The sequence below is a fragment of the Rhinolophus hipposideros genome, assembly GCF_964194185.1.
Source record: "Rhinolophus hipposideros genome assembly, chromosome: 10".
NCBI classification, from domain to species: Eukaryota; Metazoa; Chordata; class Mammalia; order Chiroptera; family Rhinolophidae; genus Rhinolophus; species Rhinolophus hipposideros.
In genome coordinates this window covers 32,910,742-32,929,278 of record NC_138056.1, presented here as the reverse complement: position 1 = coordinate 32,929,278, position 18,537 = coordinate 32,910,742, and the positions used below count along the sequence as shown (strand labels likewise).

At 50.7% G+C, this 18,537-nt stretch overlaps 1 protein-coding gene across 1 annotated transcript in view; it reads left to right on the top strand.

Annotated features, from left to right (window-relative positions):
- Positions 1-6,067: 6,067 nt before the first annotated feature.
- SLC6A5 (solute carrier family 6 member 5) overlaps positions 6,068-18,537 on the top strand; it is a gene marked incomplete at both ends in the record, with an annotated part of 42,928 nt that continues 30,458 nt past the window's right edge. The window contains 5 exons of the mRNA XM_081062311.1: positions 6,068-6,085; positions 7,135-7,659; positions 10,197-10,335; positions 12,883-13,014; positions 13,326-13,499. Of these exons, the coding sequence (XP_080918437.1) occupies positions 6,068-6,085; positions 7,135-7,659; positions 10,197-10,335; positions 12,883-13,014; positions 13,326-13,499 (988 nt within the window). The remainder of the gene's footprint in view (positions 6,086-7,134; positions 7,660-10,196; positions 10,336-12,882; positions 13,015-13,325; positions 13,500-18,537) is intronic.

Genomic DNA, 18,537 nt, shown 5'->3' with positions numbered 1-18,537 from the left:
CCCATGTATTAGAAATCTCTTATTCCCTATAACAAATATATTTGAGACCTGACCTTTCTTTGAAGAACTGGTATCCCCCATTTTGGGGTTTGAGAAATTTGGGCAGACGGATAAACACAGAAGACTTAAACTGGAAGGAGACTACTAAGTGGTTACACCTAACATATGTGACTAGTAAAGCAGGGCTACCCAAAGAATAGTAAGGGGGGGGGGAGCAAAGGAAAGAAGTGAATGTGTTGTAGCCCAGAAAAGCATCGACGTTATTATTATTGAAAAATTAGAAATCAGAAATTTTCAGTTTGGTGTAATTTTAGTGTATTTTATACTTTAATGTTCGTAACAAGGACGGGTGCTGGAGGAGCAGAATATCGTCACATAACCAAGACTTTGTTCTTTAAAGGTCTTGATTAGGCCGTGGTTCCACTCCAGCAGAGCTGGGAGCCATCAGGACTTGAGAAAGGAGGCCAGCCGGTTATCGGTAACTTGGATCCTTAATTAACTGAATTCTTTCTTCTGAGCTCTACTCTGTAGAGAAAGACAGCAAGATAGATGTAGGCGGAATACTTCCTAATGAAACTACCCTATTTGGTGAGTATACTCATTAATTAAAGCAGTAGGTTCTAGTGATGATTTTTTTTCTTTTAATCTATATTTTTACATAAATTTACAAATTGGACAATTACAACTATTTTTTAAAAGTACAGTCATGTCCCTCTCTTTTCTTTTCTTTGTTTACCTCATCCCCTCCGTCCCATCTCCACTCCACCCACATCAATGCCCATACTGCCCACACTGTAATACTAGATGTTGCTTCATGTGTGTGCTGTGTGCTTCCACATTTTGCTGGGTCTCTCTCTCTCTCTCTCTCTCTCTCTCTCTCTCTCTCTCTCTCTGACACACACACACACACACACAGACACATACTCAATGGGATCATATTATACACACTTCAATGCATCTGGTTTTTCTTACTCAACACCTCATGAAAATCTATCCAAGACAACTCTGTGGCTCTAAATCATTCTTTTTCACAGCTGCAAATCATTCCATGCTTTGGATCTATTACTGATCTAATGTGGGTATTTTTCTCCCTAGGCTTTCATTTATCAACTAAACCATAATAAACATTCTTGCCTTGCTTGTACTATTGTTTCTTTGAAATAGATTCCTAAGAGTGGGATTGCTGGATCAAAGGGGAGCCTTGGTTCTTTGTCACTTGCTCTACTTTGTAAAGAAGAGATGCTGCTAGACTTTGTTTTTAATTTGCAAATGACCTTGAGTACTGGCTTTGCTCTCTGGATCTGTTTTCTCATCCTTCAAGCAGGCCTGTGGGACAATGATGGGTGACCTTGACTGTCCTTTGCAGCTTGTTCAAAACTTCTCTGCTTCTGCGCCTGCGCCCACTGCCCCGTGTTTTGCTGCAGTGAACTGAGCATCATCACTACTGCTGACTCAGGCACAAGCGACCTGCCTGTCTGAGTCTCAGAATGTGGACCTACATTTTGCACACAGACTAGTCCCTTAGCTGAACCACTGATTTCCGGGTATGAACTCTACTGGAAGCTGTGGTGGGGGAAGGTGGCCTTGATTGGTTAGTTGTGTCTGCCTGACACCACAGGCCAGATGAGAACTGGACAATGCAGCTGACTACACAGGTCTAAGCTTCTGGTGCTCATGTGAAGGTTTCCCTTCATCTAAACACAGAATGCCTCAAAACACACTCAGAGCAGCTTTTTCAGGATGTGTTTTCAGCACCTTTTCAGGATGCTTCCAGTTTTCTTTGAACGAAGATAGTACTTTATTATTTCGTGACCAAACATATGAATCAGGAGGGAAAATGCTGCACAATGATATTCTACTTTGTAAAGCTTTCTATTCTGTGCATGTCTACCCATATTACACCTTCTGCACCAGGAAGAACTGTTTTATTAGCTAAATCTGAGGGGCTTCAAACAGATGATTCTTCCAGACGGAATAATAATTGCCTATTGACCCATACCAGGCAGCCATCCTCAGGCTAGGCACTTCACATGCATACTCTCATTTAATCCTCAAACAACCCTTGAGGTAGGTTAGTATTATCCTTATTTTACAGATCGAGAATTTCCCCCAAGGTCACAGAGCCGGGAGATGGTTTAGTCTGTCTGCAGAGCCCAGTTCCACCGCAGGACAACACTGCAGTGGAAATGGGCAGCAGTAGGCAAGTGGGACAAAAATCCTGCGTGGCTTCTTGACTATCTTGGCAATGTCACCCAAAACCCACAGGGAACCCTTGCACCCATCAGCTGTAGACATTTTAGGTATTTATGGCTCCCACGTCAAAATCACCTGAGCCTAGACACAGGCGCTCACTTTAAGTCCGGTGTGCGGAGTGGACCAGACTCCACTCAAAGACCTGGACTCAAATCCTGGCTCTGCCCGCTGACTTTAGGCGAGTTACTTCGTCTGTCTGTCACTCTGGCCCCGCAGCTCCTTCTCGCTTGCTGCCCGGAGGAGAGCAGGTGAGCGTCCGTCCGACTAACACCAGAGCAGACGCTGCTGGAACACCTTTTCCTCTCCCTCCTCCCTCCTCCCTAATGAGCATGAGGGCGGCATCTTGAATGCGCAAGACCGCCCTCCAGGCCCTCTTCTGTTCTCCTTCCCGCGCTACAGTTTCCCCCCGTGTCTGGGCTGCGACCGACGGCTTGTTTCTCGGTGGACTACCCCCGCCCCCGCCCGCCCCATACTGCGTGTTGGTTACGGGTTTTCAAAAATAGCTATTTATTTGCTTATCTGCAAAGGGGGGGGGGAAGATCGAGGGTAAAATCAATTACAATTTTTCATCTTTGACAAAGTAATTAAGGCCACAGTGACCGGCTAATTCTGACCGAATGGCTGCACGGTGACGGCTGCGTATTTATGCCTCGGCGGCGGCGAAGGGCCGGATTATCACTCCAAACAGGCGGCCCTGGAGGGCGGGGCGGAGGCTCGTGTCCCGAGCACTTGCGCCTTTTCTTCTCATTCTTTCCTTCAATACTGCGGCTCCATCCTTGGCGCTGGGTGAGCGCCGCCGCACAACCGCCCGCACGACGAGCTGCCCCGGCCTCCTGCCCCAGCACGCTCTCTCCGGCCCTGGCCCCTCCCCAGCTGCCGGCTGGTGTCTGTCCCTGCGCCCCCGCGTTGGCTGCAGAGCGACCGTTCTAGGGCTCCTGCTCTAGACCCTCCCTCCACTCTCCCCACGGCCCCTCCTTTCTAGAATCTTGCGGCTGGAAGTGTGTGTGTGTGTGTGTGTGTGTGTGTGTGTGTGTGTGTGTGTAGGGGGGTTAGGGAGCCAAAGCAGCAGCTACGCAAACGCCCCTCCCCCACCCCCACCCCCGCACCTTCCTTGCACGTCAACTGCCTCTGACGGGCTTGACACGTGGCAGATCCCACGCAGGAACCCAAGTGCGCACTTGGCTGGGGAGGGTCCGCAGGCATAACGTCAGGCCTGGGGGCTGAGCAGAGACGCAGCTGGGGGCGCTCTCCCCGCTCCCGGCCCCCCCAGCCTCGGAGGTCAGTGTGCCCTGGAACGTCGGTGCGCGGGGTGGACGCGCCACTCGCACGCAGCGTTTTGCGGGGGCGGCTCAAATGCAAACTGAGGAAACTGGCTAGAGACTCGTAGTCGTGACTCTCACTAGTGGAGGTGGGCGCCGGGCCTGCGGAGGGAGGCCTCCTGGGACCTAGGGGTGAGCCTCGTGGCGGGAAATCGGGGGCTGCCGGGCCTGCCCCTTACAGTTCTTGCACCCTGGTTTGGCTTAGTGGGAACTGGGGTCTGTTTGGGAAGAGGCACCGGGCAGCACCCCCTCGATTGTCCCAGTGGCTCCCAGAGTCCTGGGTGTTTCCTAGAGCCCACCAAGGCGTAAACACACGCCCCGCAAGGGCCTGCTCTCCTGGCCCTCTTCCAACCGGACTCTCCCACAGTCCCACCGGCCTGACTTTTCCGGGGTCCCTCGGAGTGGGCCCCCAGAGAGTGTGATGCGCCATTCCACACCGTTTTCCAAGTTCGAAGGAGACTGTCTTAGCCTCAGTTTCCCTAGCTTTAAAACTAGGCGTTTCTCAAAGGTTGTCAAGTCTAAATGGGATAATTCATGGAAAACCCTCGCACAGTGGTTCAACAGTGAGAGCTTAGTAAATGTTAACTCAAAGCTACAATAAAACGCAGCCTGAAACCCGCAAGGCAACTCTCAAGGAAGGTCTCCTCAGGGAACCTCTCCTTCCGTAATTGTGCGGACTGTGGGTCCCCAGCTGTCCGCGCTCCGAGGGGCTAGGAGGGCGCGCCGGTGAGCCGAGGCCTGCGAGCGTTGGCGAGCAGCTCGGAGGGCGGCGCGCGGGGCCACTGCAGTGCCCGGGGCACTCACTGCAATCTGCCACCGCAGCCGCCGCCGGCCCGCAGCGTGAGTCTCCCACTGCGTGGGGACGGCCCAGCCGAGTGCGACGGCGCTGACCCCGAGGCTGTGGGCCGGGCTGCGGGCAGCAGGGAAGAAACAAAGTGCTTTCCCTAACTCCCCGTCCCCAAGGCCAGGGGTTATCCCAACCAAGAAGGAGGAAGGGAGGGCGGTTTGCCTACGAATGCCCTTCTAGTTTCCAAATTATACCTTTATAAAGGTGTTTTTCTTTTGATTATTAGTCATTGCTTTGTATCAGAAGTAAAGTCCATCTTTTTCTTGCCATGGCCCCCCACCCCCGAACCTCACCACAGTACGCAGAATGTCCTCCTGTGGCTTCCAGGAGGGCCAGCCCTGCCGTCCGGTTGCTGGCGATGGTGCTTTGGAGGGTCTCTAAGACCTCGCGCTGCCAAATCAGGCCTGGCTGTCGAGGCTTTTTATTGAGAGGGCTAAGAAGAAAGAATGGGTCTCCTCTGACTTTGAAAGTGACCTAAGAACCAGGTCAGTGTTGGAGATAATTTCCTTTTTATTTCTCTAAACTATTTTCAGAGAAGCTTAACAAATACAAGGGAAACAGTCAATAATTTCACCCAGGAATTTCTCCTAATTGTGTTAAGAGAGATAAAATTAGAGTACAAATGCTCAACCTCAATTTTTAAGCGAAAACCCAGGATCCCTCGAACACTGGGGGTCTGGGAGGGTAGGGCTGTGAGAATCTCAGGTGGGAATACGCACAGGTGGGTCCTCCCTATAAAAAAAAACCCGTGTGCACCAGCCATTGCGGAGCTGTGGCGCTCCGTGCAGAGACCCTGGATGGTTTTCGGAGTAAGATTGTGAAATCTGCTGCCTGCAGATTTTGAGAGGCAGCTCGGGGATCTAGTAGAAGAGAAAGACCGAAATACGACAGTGCTTTAACTCCTTCCCCTGCACCTACCTCCGCTCTGCTGGAGACTGCGCCTCGCCTTGGGTGCAGTGGGACGTGTCCCTCCCATGTTTCCCTTAATTAGGGGGAGGCAAACTTCTGTCATCTCCTCCCGCTGGCTTCGGTTTAGTAATCAGACCCACATGAGTCACGCCGAACACGCAGCCCCCTCCTGCCTGAGTGACAACTAGCTAGTATACTCTTTGTTGTTGTCCCTTTAAAACTCGAATCCAAGGGGGTAATGATTTATCAAACTTGTATTATCAAGAAAATGTCAAACGAAGGGCACCTTGCTTTGCACTGACGCAAACCCGGCCTTTCCCGAGGAGATATAGAAAGCGCCTCTCTTGCTGGAGTCAAACCCAGTCTTGTCAGATAGCTGGTTTCACCCTCCACCCATTCCGTCTGGTTGTTGCCCGTGTCAGACATGGTGAGTGTTTGCTTTTGTTCTTTTAACAGGAGAGGGGGCTGCCGGGGAGGGGGGGGGAGGGCAGATTCGCTTTGAATACTTCGTTTTGAAATGTCTATATATTTTGGAAGAGGGAGGGAGGACAGTTGTCGCAGCTGTGGCATTTGTACTCGGGATCATCACCTGAGGTCGGGAAGAGGTTTCCGAGGCTGTGGAGCTGAGGTTGGCGGCGTCTCCCACCCGCGCGGGATTCCAGGCACTGTCCTCGGTGCTGAAATCAGACGCCGGTGCTGAAGCGAGTCGCTCTGGGTCCTAGAGGCTATTGAAATAAGAATGCTGGCTGGAGTCGAGGTACTTAGATTGGTACAAATGAAGGCATTCTGATCTATGCATTGGTGAAAGAAAGTTCGACGAGAGGAGTGCAGTTCAGGTGAAAGTAATAAGATTATTCTCACAGTATAAGAGGAATTATTGGGACTCATATTTAGGAAGCCCTGAGAGAGAACACGAGGGAAGAAAGCGGAGGGAAAAACCACTGCTGGCAGTTATTTTCACTTGAACCGCAGTTGGGAGAAAGCAAACGAAAAGCAGTCGTGAGTGTCGGCCCCCACGCAAGTGTAGGGGCACGAAGGATACCAGACTCCTGTGAGCAGCTATTCTAGGTTGGGGGTGGGGCAAAAAACTTTGCACGTCCTTTTGCATATCTGGGAATCTGGAAGCGAATTGTAGGTTGATAACAAATCTGGTGACTATCTTGTGGTTTAAGTCGGGTTTATTATTGTTGTTGGGCTGTCATTGTTGTTTCCATCACGATCCTCTCCCCGGCCTTCGCTACCTGGCGGGTGGAGACGGGTCTTGGAGGCCTGGGATTCGCACAACCGATTTCGCCTGAAATGGTCGCAAGTGCCAGGGCATCAGCTTTGTGGCCGCAGCTTGTCTATTGCTTATGGGGGTGGGGGGAGGCAATGTGCATTGTTGAATGACAAAGGAAATGGGGCGGAAAATTAAAGAATCTTTCTGCTATGGCGATGGGGACATGGGCACCCTACAGCCGTGATGTGAAATCCAAGGAGAGCGAGGAGCTCATGGCTGTAGGGCTATTTCCACCCTCCTGTCCACCCCCTCCAAGAAACCCCTTTCTGCCTCTTTTCTTAGTTCTTCTCCAGCGGGCAGGAGAATATTAGCTTCTTTATGTCATCTGGTTATTGACTTGAGGGGCAAATTTAAAAATACTGATTGCAGTTTTTTTTGGAGAAGGAAAAGAAATCCAGATTTCAATTTGTTCCCTAGAGATTGTGTCTGAACCTGAGTCGTAAACGTCTCTACACGTAGAGACAGGTATTTTTTTAAAGCTGCCTTGATTTTTTTTTTTTTGCACGAACTTCACGTTGTATTTGCAGGATTGCGGTGCTCCCAAGGAAATGAATAAACAACCAGCCAACAGCCTGGAGGTGGCGGTGGCACCAGGCCACCACGATGGCCGGTGTGCGCCCAGGACCAGCCCAGAGCAGGAGCTGCCCGCGGCCGCCGCACCGCCTGTGCCCAGGTCCGCTTCCACCGGCGCCCAAACTTTCCAGTCCCCAGATGCCAGAGCCTGCGAGGCTGCGCGGCCGGGAGTGGGGGCTTGCAAACTCGGTGGCCCGCGGGCGCCGGTGGTCTCGGCGGCGGTGCGGGACTGGAGCGAGACTCACAGCGCTCAGGCCGCCCCTCCCGGGGGCCCCGGGCCCGGCAACGCGCTGCAGTGTAAGATCCCGGCGCTGCGCGGCCCAGAAGGGGATGTGAACGTGAGTGTGGGCAAGGGCACCCTGGAGAGGAACAACACCCCGTCCGTGGGCTGGGTGAATATGAGCCAGAGCACCGTGGTGCTGGGCACGGATGGAATCACGTCCGTGCTCCCTGGCAGCATGGCCACCGCTGCTGCCCAGGTAAGCAGGTCGCGCTGGCCCGTGCCACCTCCTGCTCCCCAGGTGTGTGAGCTGAGGCCTGGGAGGGTGCACGTGTGCTGATGGGGAGACCGGTTGGCCCTGCCCGGGAATGGGTGCGGGAGGAAGCTTTGGTGCTTCGGAAGCTCGCTCTGCGCTGGGGTCCCCAGTTCAGGGCACGAGGGCAATAGTGACCCTGCCGGAGGGATGGCGACTGCAGGAGCTGCTGCTTCCTGTCCCTTCCCAGCCTCAGTGGTAGCAGAAATCGGGGTGCGGACTCATTAAACAGTGGAGGCAGAGAGAGATTCCTACCCCTTTATGCAGACAGGATTCCCTCTCTTGCCAGTAACTGGGTCTCTTCTTTATTTTTTTTTTCTTAATTAAAAGGAAGCAATGTACAGAAAAAAAAAACCCTGGAGAAATAATAGTTTCAGTTCTTAGCCTTTTCACAGCGAGTTACCATGTACACATGAGAACTCATTTGATGAGAGGTGGGTTTATATGGGCCTACTACTGAGGCTTAAGCTTCAGAGCCTTTCCAAAACCTGGTACCTAATTTTGTCATCGCAATTTTATATGTTCTTTTCTTTCTTCAAGAGGACCCCTCTTAATTGTATACACTTCAGTCTCCACAAATCTGGAACCACCCCTGCATTTGATCCTTTATGTTCAATAAGAGGCATGAGAAACCCACAGAGCAAATCCCAAGGGTTAGGGATAAACAACTATTTCTGGTGGCCCCTCTCCCCTGTGGCTCCTGTCTTCTTCCAAGGCCCTTCCGCCTCCCTCCCTCGTCCCACTGATTTCTTCTTTCCTCTGTCCTATTTCACCTACTTCAGCTCTTCCCTTCACATTGCCTGCTTTTCCACTATCTCCTATCAAGGGCTCAAGGGTTAGGCATCCGGGGGTGGGTATCTAAACCATAACATCCACCTGTCTGAGATTTCTGGTTTATACGCCCTTCTGTTTGTAGTCACTCTAGTGTTTGTACCCACACCCACACTCACACACTTAGCCACAGGCCCATGCAGCAGAAGCTAAGCTGTTAGAATGACTAGAAATGAACACACACTTAGGCATTTCACCCTTGTTTCGGGCACCCACTTCTGGAGTGTTTGTCTGTGTGTATTAACTGCCTCTGACAGCACGTGCCCAACAGCGTGAGCTCAGGTAGAGGCAGAATTGTGTTTCACATGCCTTGCTTAACCTCCGCACTGCGGCAAAAGCAGCTGGAACCCCCACCCTTCAAGCTCTGGAAGAATTGGAGGGTGGAGGTGGGAGGAGTGTAGGACGGCTATTAAAGATGTTCCGGATAGACCGAGCCCTGCATTTGCCTGTATTCAGCTCTGCCCATCTTTCTGTTGGTGCCTTTCTGACATCTACCTCTGCCCCTCTTCTCTCTCTCCAAGACTTCATCCCTTCTCCTCTGTGGCCTGTGGGACAGTGTGGGACGTACCAGGTTGCTAGAATATGAGGTGGAAGGTGACTGAGGATAAGGGAAGCTGTGTAGTGGCTTCGATCTCTGGAAGCTTTGTGTGGTGTCCAGGTGTCCTGAACATTTTCAGAATTTTATTTGAGGTGGTTCCACCCGCAGCCTTTGCTGCTTAGTAGTAAGGCATTCTAGAAGGAGGTACTGCTCCAAGAGAGCATCTTAGGGTGAATTGCAGATCTGTAGACTGCTGGAGCTGGAAGGTGCTTCAGGGGACGGTTATTCTAAGTCCCTCACTTTAAAGATGGGGACACAGAGGGTCAGAGAGAGCAAGTGGCTTGGCTGATGTTATCCAGCTGTGTAATGGGAAAATTTAGACCAGAACTCAAGGTGTTAGATGTCCTATGTCTTACCATATCTGCCTTCTTTATTCTCCCTCTTGTTTCACCCCCACATATCCCTCTTGCCTGTCTCCCTTACCCCACTGCTGAGAGTGGCCCCCTGCTTCAATTAGCCGACCAGGCAGATTCGGACTGTAGGCTTTGGCAGAGAAGTGAGGCACAGGCTCTGGATGGCTTCAGGCATTGCAGCTCTTTCTGGACTTAGCGCAGACTCCGGGGGAGAAGGGACTGAGGAAGGGGTGCATTGAAGGGTTTGGGGAGGGAGGGGTTGGTTATGAACCTGCTTGCTGGGGACTCTAGGCATGATATTGGGGGCCTGCTTGCCTAATAAATTCTTGTCGCGTTGTGGTTCGAGGGACCTGCTTGTGATCAACCAACAGGTTTAAGGTTTGGGGAAAGCTGCTTGCTGATGTGCCCTCACTGCAGGGTTTGGGAAACAAGGCTTCAGGAGTCTGTTTAAGACAGGTCTCAGAGGAAAATCGGGAGCCTGCTTGCTGAACGACTCAGTGCAGGGTTGAGGGGTGAGGGGCCTGCCTGTAGATGCATTCTGTCTTTGGAATTGGGGTCCTGCTTGCTGCTGCATCCTCTGTGGAAAAGTGGGGGCCTGCTTGCTGGGAAGGCCCCTCACTCAGCAGGGGAAGGGTGGGAGTGGGACCTGCTTGCTGACCCACCGGGGGCTGTTATCCGACAATGTGCTTTTCCGCCCCCAGGAAGACGAGCAAGGGGATGAGAATAAGGCTCGAGGGAACTGGTCCAGCAAACTGGACTTCATCCTGTCCATGGTGGGGTACGCAGTGGGGCTGGGCAATGTCTGGAGGTTTCCCTACCTGGCCTTCCAGAACGGGGGAGGTATGGCTTTTCCGCTCTTTCCGCCTGCGGTGCTGTGGGGCGGGCACTTGGGGGTTGGGGGGAAGGGACCCACAGCCCCTGGAGGCGCTGGAAGGGGAGGCTCAGGGCGGCCTCCTCACACGCCAGCCCCATGCCCTGTAGGCAACAGTGTTAAGCTGGAAGGCACCAGCTGCTGTAACTAGTTGGCACTAGAACCTGGAGGCTTTTATCTGGAGATGGAGCCAAGGAAGAAAGAGGGGGGCCCTCCTGATCCCCCACGGGTCCTGCATGGGGGCTGCGTCCTGAGCCAATTGGGCACTGATGCAGGGAGGTTCAAACTTTAATTCATCCTACGAGTGTTCAGGTAGGGCCGCACTCCGTACACCCACGTGCCGTTAGAACCAGGAGCTGTGTGGTCCTGGCCGCAGACTTAAGGACGTTGTGCGATTCTAACCCGGAAACCCCAGCCCATAGGGGAGACCTGGGGCCCGGGCATGTGGGTGGTGCTGACCGCTGGCTGCAGGGGCAGCGGGAGGTGTGAGCCAAGCGTGCTGGGAGCTGTGCTCCGGAAGCCTCTCAGAAGCGCCCACACATACATCCTCTTGGGTGCGGCAAGAGTATATTTTGACTCGCAAAACCGCTTAGCGAAAATGGGTTTCGTTTCATTTGCCCTAACTGGGTGGAAGAAGCTCCATTTGAGGGAAAACAGTTTCTGAAATGGTGAGGCATGCACCAGCTGCCAGGCCATTAGGATATGCTGTACCTGTTATGTACCCACAGAGAAGGGACCTGACACATCCAGGGTCCCCTTCGCTTGCCCTCCTGACGTTGGGGCTCCACAGGGCCAGCAGCTGCCCCCGCGGTGGCTGACGAGTCACCCTCTAGGAATAGGAATTTATGCCTAGAACTCCCTTAACCAAAGAGACCAGAAATGTGCTCTTCATCCCATCAGGTTAGGCAGCTGAAGGATTTTTTAAAAATTATTTATCTATTATTATTGTTTTGTCTCTTGGGTGGGCTCCAGGAAGAATTTGGTGCATAGGAACAGTGGACAAGTGCTACTTGTGCCACAGGACAATTAAAGCGGGGGAAAAAATGGTTACTGTCTCTTCCCCCCAATTCCAAATGAGGACACATTGACAAGTACTTATGAGGACCACAGAGCTTTTGCTATCTGGGTGCCCTGGAAACCGAAGGTTGTACGCTGGCCACCCAAATATGGGCATCATGACTAGGTTTTCCGCTTGGTTTTCCGCAGGGAGTCCCCAGGCTAGGGTGCAGGAAATGGCGCAAGGTGCTATAATAAGACTTCCAGTGACGGAAGGGGGGTAGGTACACAGGATCCGGGGAGGAGGGAGTTCCAGTCAAGCGAGTTTGGCCAGAAAAAGTGCCCGCGCTTTGCTCCCCTAGGATCTGCCACGTGAGGGGCCGCACACGCGTCCAGCCGCGTCCAGAGCTGCGCGCAGAGCCCGGGCCCAGGCCGACTTGTCCGCACTGCGGCTCCCAGGTCCCGCAGCCCTCAGCGCGGGGTGGACAGCTCACCTCCTCCTTCCCAGGAGCACGTCTTTCTCAAAAACCCTGTCAGGAGAGCACAAAGCAGGACCCCTAATTTTGCTCCTCAGCAGCCCAGGGCTGCTGCTGGGCCTCCCTCGCCTGGAGAGCCTCAGGCAGGAAAGGTCCTTGCTCTGGACAGGAAGCTGGAGAACGGGTGAGCAGAACGAGGGGACTAGAGCAGGATCAGCTTTCCTTCTGTTGAGCAGAGCTCTAGGCGCTGTCATGTTTAGCCCCGGAATTGGTCTGACCCATGCACAGTGCTTCCTGGTCCAAATCTTTTCAAAGACCAGGGCTATTCCCCAAGCCCGCAGAACAACCTCACAGAATCTTCCAAGGGAGAGAACCCTATTGTCTAGATGAGATACCCACGTAAATATCGCCAAGGACGGGGTGCCTGGGAAAGGTACTGTGGGAGGACAGACGTGGGAGAGTCCTTGGAGGAGAAAGCATTTGAGCTGACCTTGAAGGAAGGGAGGGACTTCTTATGTGGAGAAGGACGTTGAAAAGTGTGTGATGGCTGCGGAGGTGGGAGAGGGATGGTACCAGGCCCCACGCTGGTTGGAAGAAGGTGTGCAGGTAACTTGGTTTATATGCAGAGACTCCCAAAGTCTAGCGTAGTAGAAGATAGGTCCTGGAGGGCAGAGGTGCCAATGAAATGATGAGATTTCACCAAATCTGACTCCAGCAATGAGTCCAAGGCATGGATTTGTTGAATGCTGGAAGGGCTTAATTTCGGGACACCGAAGTATTAATACTGCAATAAGAAAAAGAACCAGCACACAATCCTAACAACTCATCCATTGGGGAACTGACAAAAAGGACTGTGTTTGCAGAGTAACCTTGTACTTTTTAGAGGAGGGCTCTTAAATATCCCTGGGTGCCTGTGGTTGAGCTGGACCATCAAAAGCTTCCTGGCAAAGGAGAGGGAGCCAGCTCCCACCACAGAAGGTGAAGGTGGGCTGGAGCCTGGCCTTGGCCTCCCAGGGCTCTCACTTCCCATTCTCTCTTTCCAAGGTGCTTTCCTCATCCCCTACCTGATGATGCTGGCTCTGGCTGGGTTGCCCATCTTCTTCCTAGAGGTGTCGTTGGGCCAGTTTGCCAGCCAGGGGCCGGTCTCTGTGTGGAAGGCCATCCCAGCCCTACAAGGTGAGTTCATCCTGCCTCTCAGTCTCCTCGGCCCTACCCTGCTCTCTCTGGCACCGCGTGGCCCCTGGAGGGAGACCTGCTTTTGTGATCCATACAACTCACTCCTTCTTTATTTGATCACTTCCACCTCTGGGGCCTTCTGAAGAATGGCCCAACGTCGGTCCTGGCAGCGTTCCTTTCCTGGTTCACTCCATTGTGAGTGTATCCAACTGGAAAAGAGAGCCAACACCTAGGTCCCCACCCTGTGCCCAACTGTAAGAATTCCATAGGATTTGGGATAAGACGAACCCCTGGAAATTTTGCTTCCACAGGCTGTGGCATTGCAATGCTGATCATCTCCGTTCTAATAGCCATATACTACAACGTGATTATTTGCTACACACTTTTCTACCTGTTTGCCTCCTTTGTGTCTGTCCTGCCTTGGGGTTCCTGCAACAACCCTTGGAACACTCCAGAATGCAAAGATAAAACCAGACTTTTACTAGGTAAGTTTGGCTATGCCTACATTAGGCTATGCATTCATTCATTTGTTCATTCATCCAATAAAGATTCATTGAGCACATATTCTGCTTGCCAGGCCCTATGCTAGGTGCTGGCAGCCTAGAGATTAACAAACAAACAAACAAAAAACCCACCACAACAAACCAACCAATTACTTAATTCTAACATTAAGAAGCTCATGGCCCAGAGAAGGGGTAATCAAATTTTATTTTTGCTCAGAAATAGCTGGAGTGTTGGTTAAAAATGCAGATTTGCAGGCCCACCAGAAGTCTGCTTTACTAGATTTGGGTCGGGTCAGGACATTTCCATTTTAGCAAGGTCCCCTGGTGACTTGCATGTAAAGTACAATTTGAAAAGCAATGAAGTCTTAGAGTCTAGGAGAGTGATATGAGTGATTCTGGGCCTCCACTTCACAGGAGAATGGACACTTAAACTGACGACCTCTGATGGAAATGTGCATACTGTAATACTAGCACAGAGGAAGTCTGCCTGGGGAGTCAGGGAGTGTTTGTGGAGGACTGTTTCAGACCGGAAAGCCACTAGGACTGGAGGACTTGGGGAAGCTGTCAGCTTGTTGGGTCCAGGGCGAGAGAGTGAATGTGAGGAGCAGCATGCAGATTTGTTAGCAAGGCCTCCTGGTCTCTAAGACATCTTGGTCCCTGGGGGTACATGTGTCTGCGTCAGGTAACTTCTCTCCGCGTCTGAGTTTGCCTCATTTGAAAAATAGAAGCAATAACAATAGCCTTCATCCTACCTACCTCACGGGATTGCTGTGAGGAGAAAAGAAAGGAAGGATAGGGTAGCAGCTGGAAAAGTGTAAAACTCGACAAGTAGAAGGTGCTAGAATCAGTCACCTTCAAAGGCTCTGGTCATTTGGATAGGCACCATAAGAAAGTGGTTTCTTCTTTCTTCGGATGATCTATTATTTCCCTCAAGCTGGGTTTGTGCTGAGGGCACACTCCTGTGATCTCTATATAATTGGCTCTTAGTACCAGGCACCCACATCAGCTCTTTTTGCCTTGACAGCCTGCACGTTGTCGAACTAGGACATTATATGGCCTTTGGAGTGTATGAAGAGAGAAAAATGCATTCTTCCCTTCCACACCCCCACAGAGATACACGTACCTAAAGGCAATAATTCACACTGGAGTATTTTTACACACACGGTCATGTACATACACATCACAACCAACCTCCACCTAGAGAATCTTTGAATAAGACAGAAGAAGAGCTCAAACTAGAGACACATGCCCATTAAATTCAAACCCTGTGCACCTGGACCTGCTCGGGAATGGGGCATGGGGATTTGTGGCGGTTCCCAGGTGTGTGGCTCACGGATGGTGGGACCAGGAGTAAGTGTCCCTTAGACTCTCTGGGCCTCGTGTCCTCATTTCTACAATTTCCATCTTGACAGATTCTTAGGAAAGAGCAGTGGTTTTCAACCTAAGCGACTGCATATTAGAATCACCTGGGGAACTAACAAATCAAAATATCACTTACGGTCCACATCAGACCAATTACATGGGATGATCTGGGGATGGAGCCTAGGACTCTATATTTTTAAAGTTCCCAGTGTGCACCCAAGGGTGGCAACCACTAGGTTGCAGTTTTTTCCACATCCCTTAATTAGGATGATCTCAGCCATTTTTGGAGTGGAGTGCCCCACCTTCTTTGCCCTGCAGTCCCTGCCAGGCCAGTGGTCACTTCTGCAAAGCTGCTGTCTGAGAGAATCCCACTCAGTAGCTGTTCACAGATTCACAACCAATAATCAGCTGCCAGAATGGTCTCCTGAAAATGGTTGCCATGTTAGGCCAAGTGCATTTTCCAGGATGTGGGGTCTGGAATGCAGAAATACCTCAAGGTCATCCCAGAACCCTGCTTTTCCTTTCCAGACTGTGCCTGGGAGGGAAGTCACTTTTGAAGCTGGAGGAGGGCTGTTGCTTTGATTCAGGCTCCATGGGAGATACCCTGGGGACTATCCTAAGGGACCACATGGGTCATAGTGATGGGTATCCTGCAGCTGTCCTCCAGGAGGAATAGTAGTTCAGAAACACCATTCTCCTCTATCGATATCCACTAATACTTGTGCAGCACTGTAACCCTTAATAATATCAGCTAGCATCATTAGTACATGCCAAGCACTATGGGCAACTCTTTTACTCACTTTAACAATGCTAATATGGACAACAAGCCAACATATGGCTTCTACTATTAGTTCTACTTTACAGATGAAAGAACTGGAGCTCAAGGTCATAAGCTAGCTCTGTGGGAGATCTGGGGTTTGAACCCAAGTTTGCCTGTCTTCCAAGGCCCTGCTCCTAACTAACATGCTAAATGCTCCCCAGGCTACATAAATGTAGACTATTCCTAATAAGAGCCCTGTGCATTCTAAGGGGCAGGTGAGAAAGTGGACTTGAAGGCCCAGAGAGTAGAAGTATCAGGCTGTACGTTGAAAGGTACAACCAGCACTGGGGTTTGGGTCTCATAACCCCTGATTCTCTGCTCATCCAGGGTTCCTGAAGAGTCCTTGGTCCAGCAGGTTCTATTCGATCAGTCCTAGCAGAGTGACGTCAGTACAGGGGTTGCCTAGCTATTTGTAGTTGAGGTTGAATGGGGTAAAAAGAAAGCTTGTCTGAACAATAGTTTGACTTAGTAATTCCACTTCTGGGGGTTTATCTTATAGGGGGAATCAGAGACGCAGTTAACGGCTGTACATTACTGTTCATTGCAGCCACACTTACAATCTTGGAAAACACTAGAAATACTTAAACATGTGACGAAAATTCAAGTAATTACTGAATAATTCCATGGTCCCAATAAATTGCAGTACATCCATAGGTTGAAGTAGTCAACCATTTTTAATATTCATTAAAAATGAATATTCCTGAAATGTGGGGAAATCCTTACTATATTATGTTAACGATCAAAGCAGAATACAGATTTATAGTATACTTTTATTCCTAACAATATGTGCATGGATAGAAAAAATAGGAAGGTGACACACAAAAGGTTAACTGGCAGATTTGGGGTCATTCTTTTTTTTCTATGTTATCTACAATGGACAAGTATTTATTTTATAGTCAGAGTATACAAGTGTATATGCATACACGTGTGTGTATGTGTGTGTGTGTGTGTGTGTGTGTGTGTATTTTGAAGCAAGCTGAGCACATTGGCTAGGCCAGGTGTGTGGATGAGTGTACCCTGGTTTTGTGGAATTTCCAGTCTGGCTCATAATAACCCAGGAAATTGTAAAGGCAGAGTACAGACATTACTCAGCTAAGCTCCAAGTGGACAGATACAAACAAAAAAATCTATGTAAGCTATAAGCAGAGAGAGAAAGACAATGGACATTTTTCACTATAATATTCCCTGAGAGCATATGGACAGGCTGGGCAAATCTTATCTCATTCTTAGTGCTTTACATTTTTTCATTTGTTTGTTAAAAAGCGAGGTGTCATGCACTCTTTGTTTGTGCAGCCCCCATCTGTTCTCTTTGCTATCCACACATAAATATGTTCCATTACGGAAGTCAGGCTATCCCTCACAGAAGTAGTACTGGTCCTTTGGAGTCCTGGGGTGACTTAGAACTAAGGTGATGGTGGTCTGACTTGCAGAGGCACAGGTAGCTTTAGAATCCCACTGCTTTGATGGACAAGTCGGGAGTCCTCACAATGGACGTTCCAGGCTCTCTCCCAAATGGCCATTCTGGGAGAGGCTTGTTTAGGAAACGGAACAACTCCTTCCCACAGTGCAGTGTTCCACGAATAACCTTCCAGCACAACTCCATAACTATTTTGCCCTTGTGATAGCAGGCAACTGGTCCCAAGAGAGAGGGATAGATTGCCCGCCATCATAACCTTCCCTCGTAGCAGGGAGGTATTTACTTCCAAGGCCTTCTCAGGATTGCTAGGGACACACTGCCAGAGAGCCCTACCTCACCATCAAGATGCCAAGGCCCTGTACTTGCTCCAGCCCCAACAACAGCCCTGCCCCGCCCACAGGGAGAGCCTGAGTTTGCCACACCTCTCTAAAATATAGCTTGTAAGAAAGACTGACTTCCTTAGGGGGACTCAAGCCTTCAGGTATCTGTAATGGAGAACGACTAATCCCCTTGCCAAGTGAGACCAGCGACTGTTCTGTGAAATTAGGAGCAAGCTGGGTCATTTAAAACGGGAACCACATAAATACCAGTTCTATTTCTGGAATGGCTTAATTTTCATTAGAATTTTAATTAAACGACTCCTTTTTTCCCCTAGCCTTTTATGTGCTTTCATTTATTAATAATTGCCCGAGTGAAGAGAATCCCATTCGAGCAGCTTCCAATTTAGCACGATCATTAGAGCTGTTCTTTGTTCAGGGTTGCTGGGCCGCAGAGCGGTCTGATGAGTCGGCCGCAGGCGGACCTGAAGGCGCGGAAGCACGCTTCTGCCATCCAGTGGTGGGAAGGGATATTGCAGGAGGCTTGAGGCTGCCAGGACTCTAAGGCCGGGACGCAGGGACGCCGTGACCTTGTGTGGCCCAGGGAGCAGCAATGCAGAGACACTCTCTAAGAAAGCTGCCCGCGCTTCACAATGGCAGCTTTGGAAGCGAGCGCTTTGGCATTTGCCCGCATGCTCGCGATCTCTTCAGTCTTAGGGGATGAACGTACTTTCTTGGCAGGAGGGCGAGAAAGAACTAACGCGCTCAGTGACAGAAAAAGGATATGGATGTGCTTTAATTGTCTGCATTCAGGTCACTGATGGGGGAAACCACAGATGCCTCCTCAGTAAATATTTGACAGTTCTTAGTTTGGAATCCCCCTGAAACGCTGTTATTTGATTAGACTAAAGAAAGATCATCGTGAATAAGAAGGTATTTTGAGGACTCTAACAGCAGTGGTTCTCAACCCCAGCAGATTTTGCAGGAGACAGTTGGCAGTGTTTACAGACATTTTCAGTGGTCACCGTGGGGGTGGGTGCTCCTGGCATCTGGTGGGCAGACGCCCGCGATCCTGCAGTGCACAGGACAAGCTCCACCACAGAG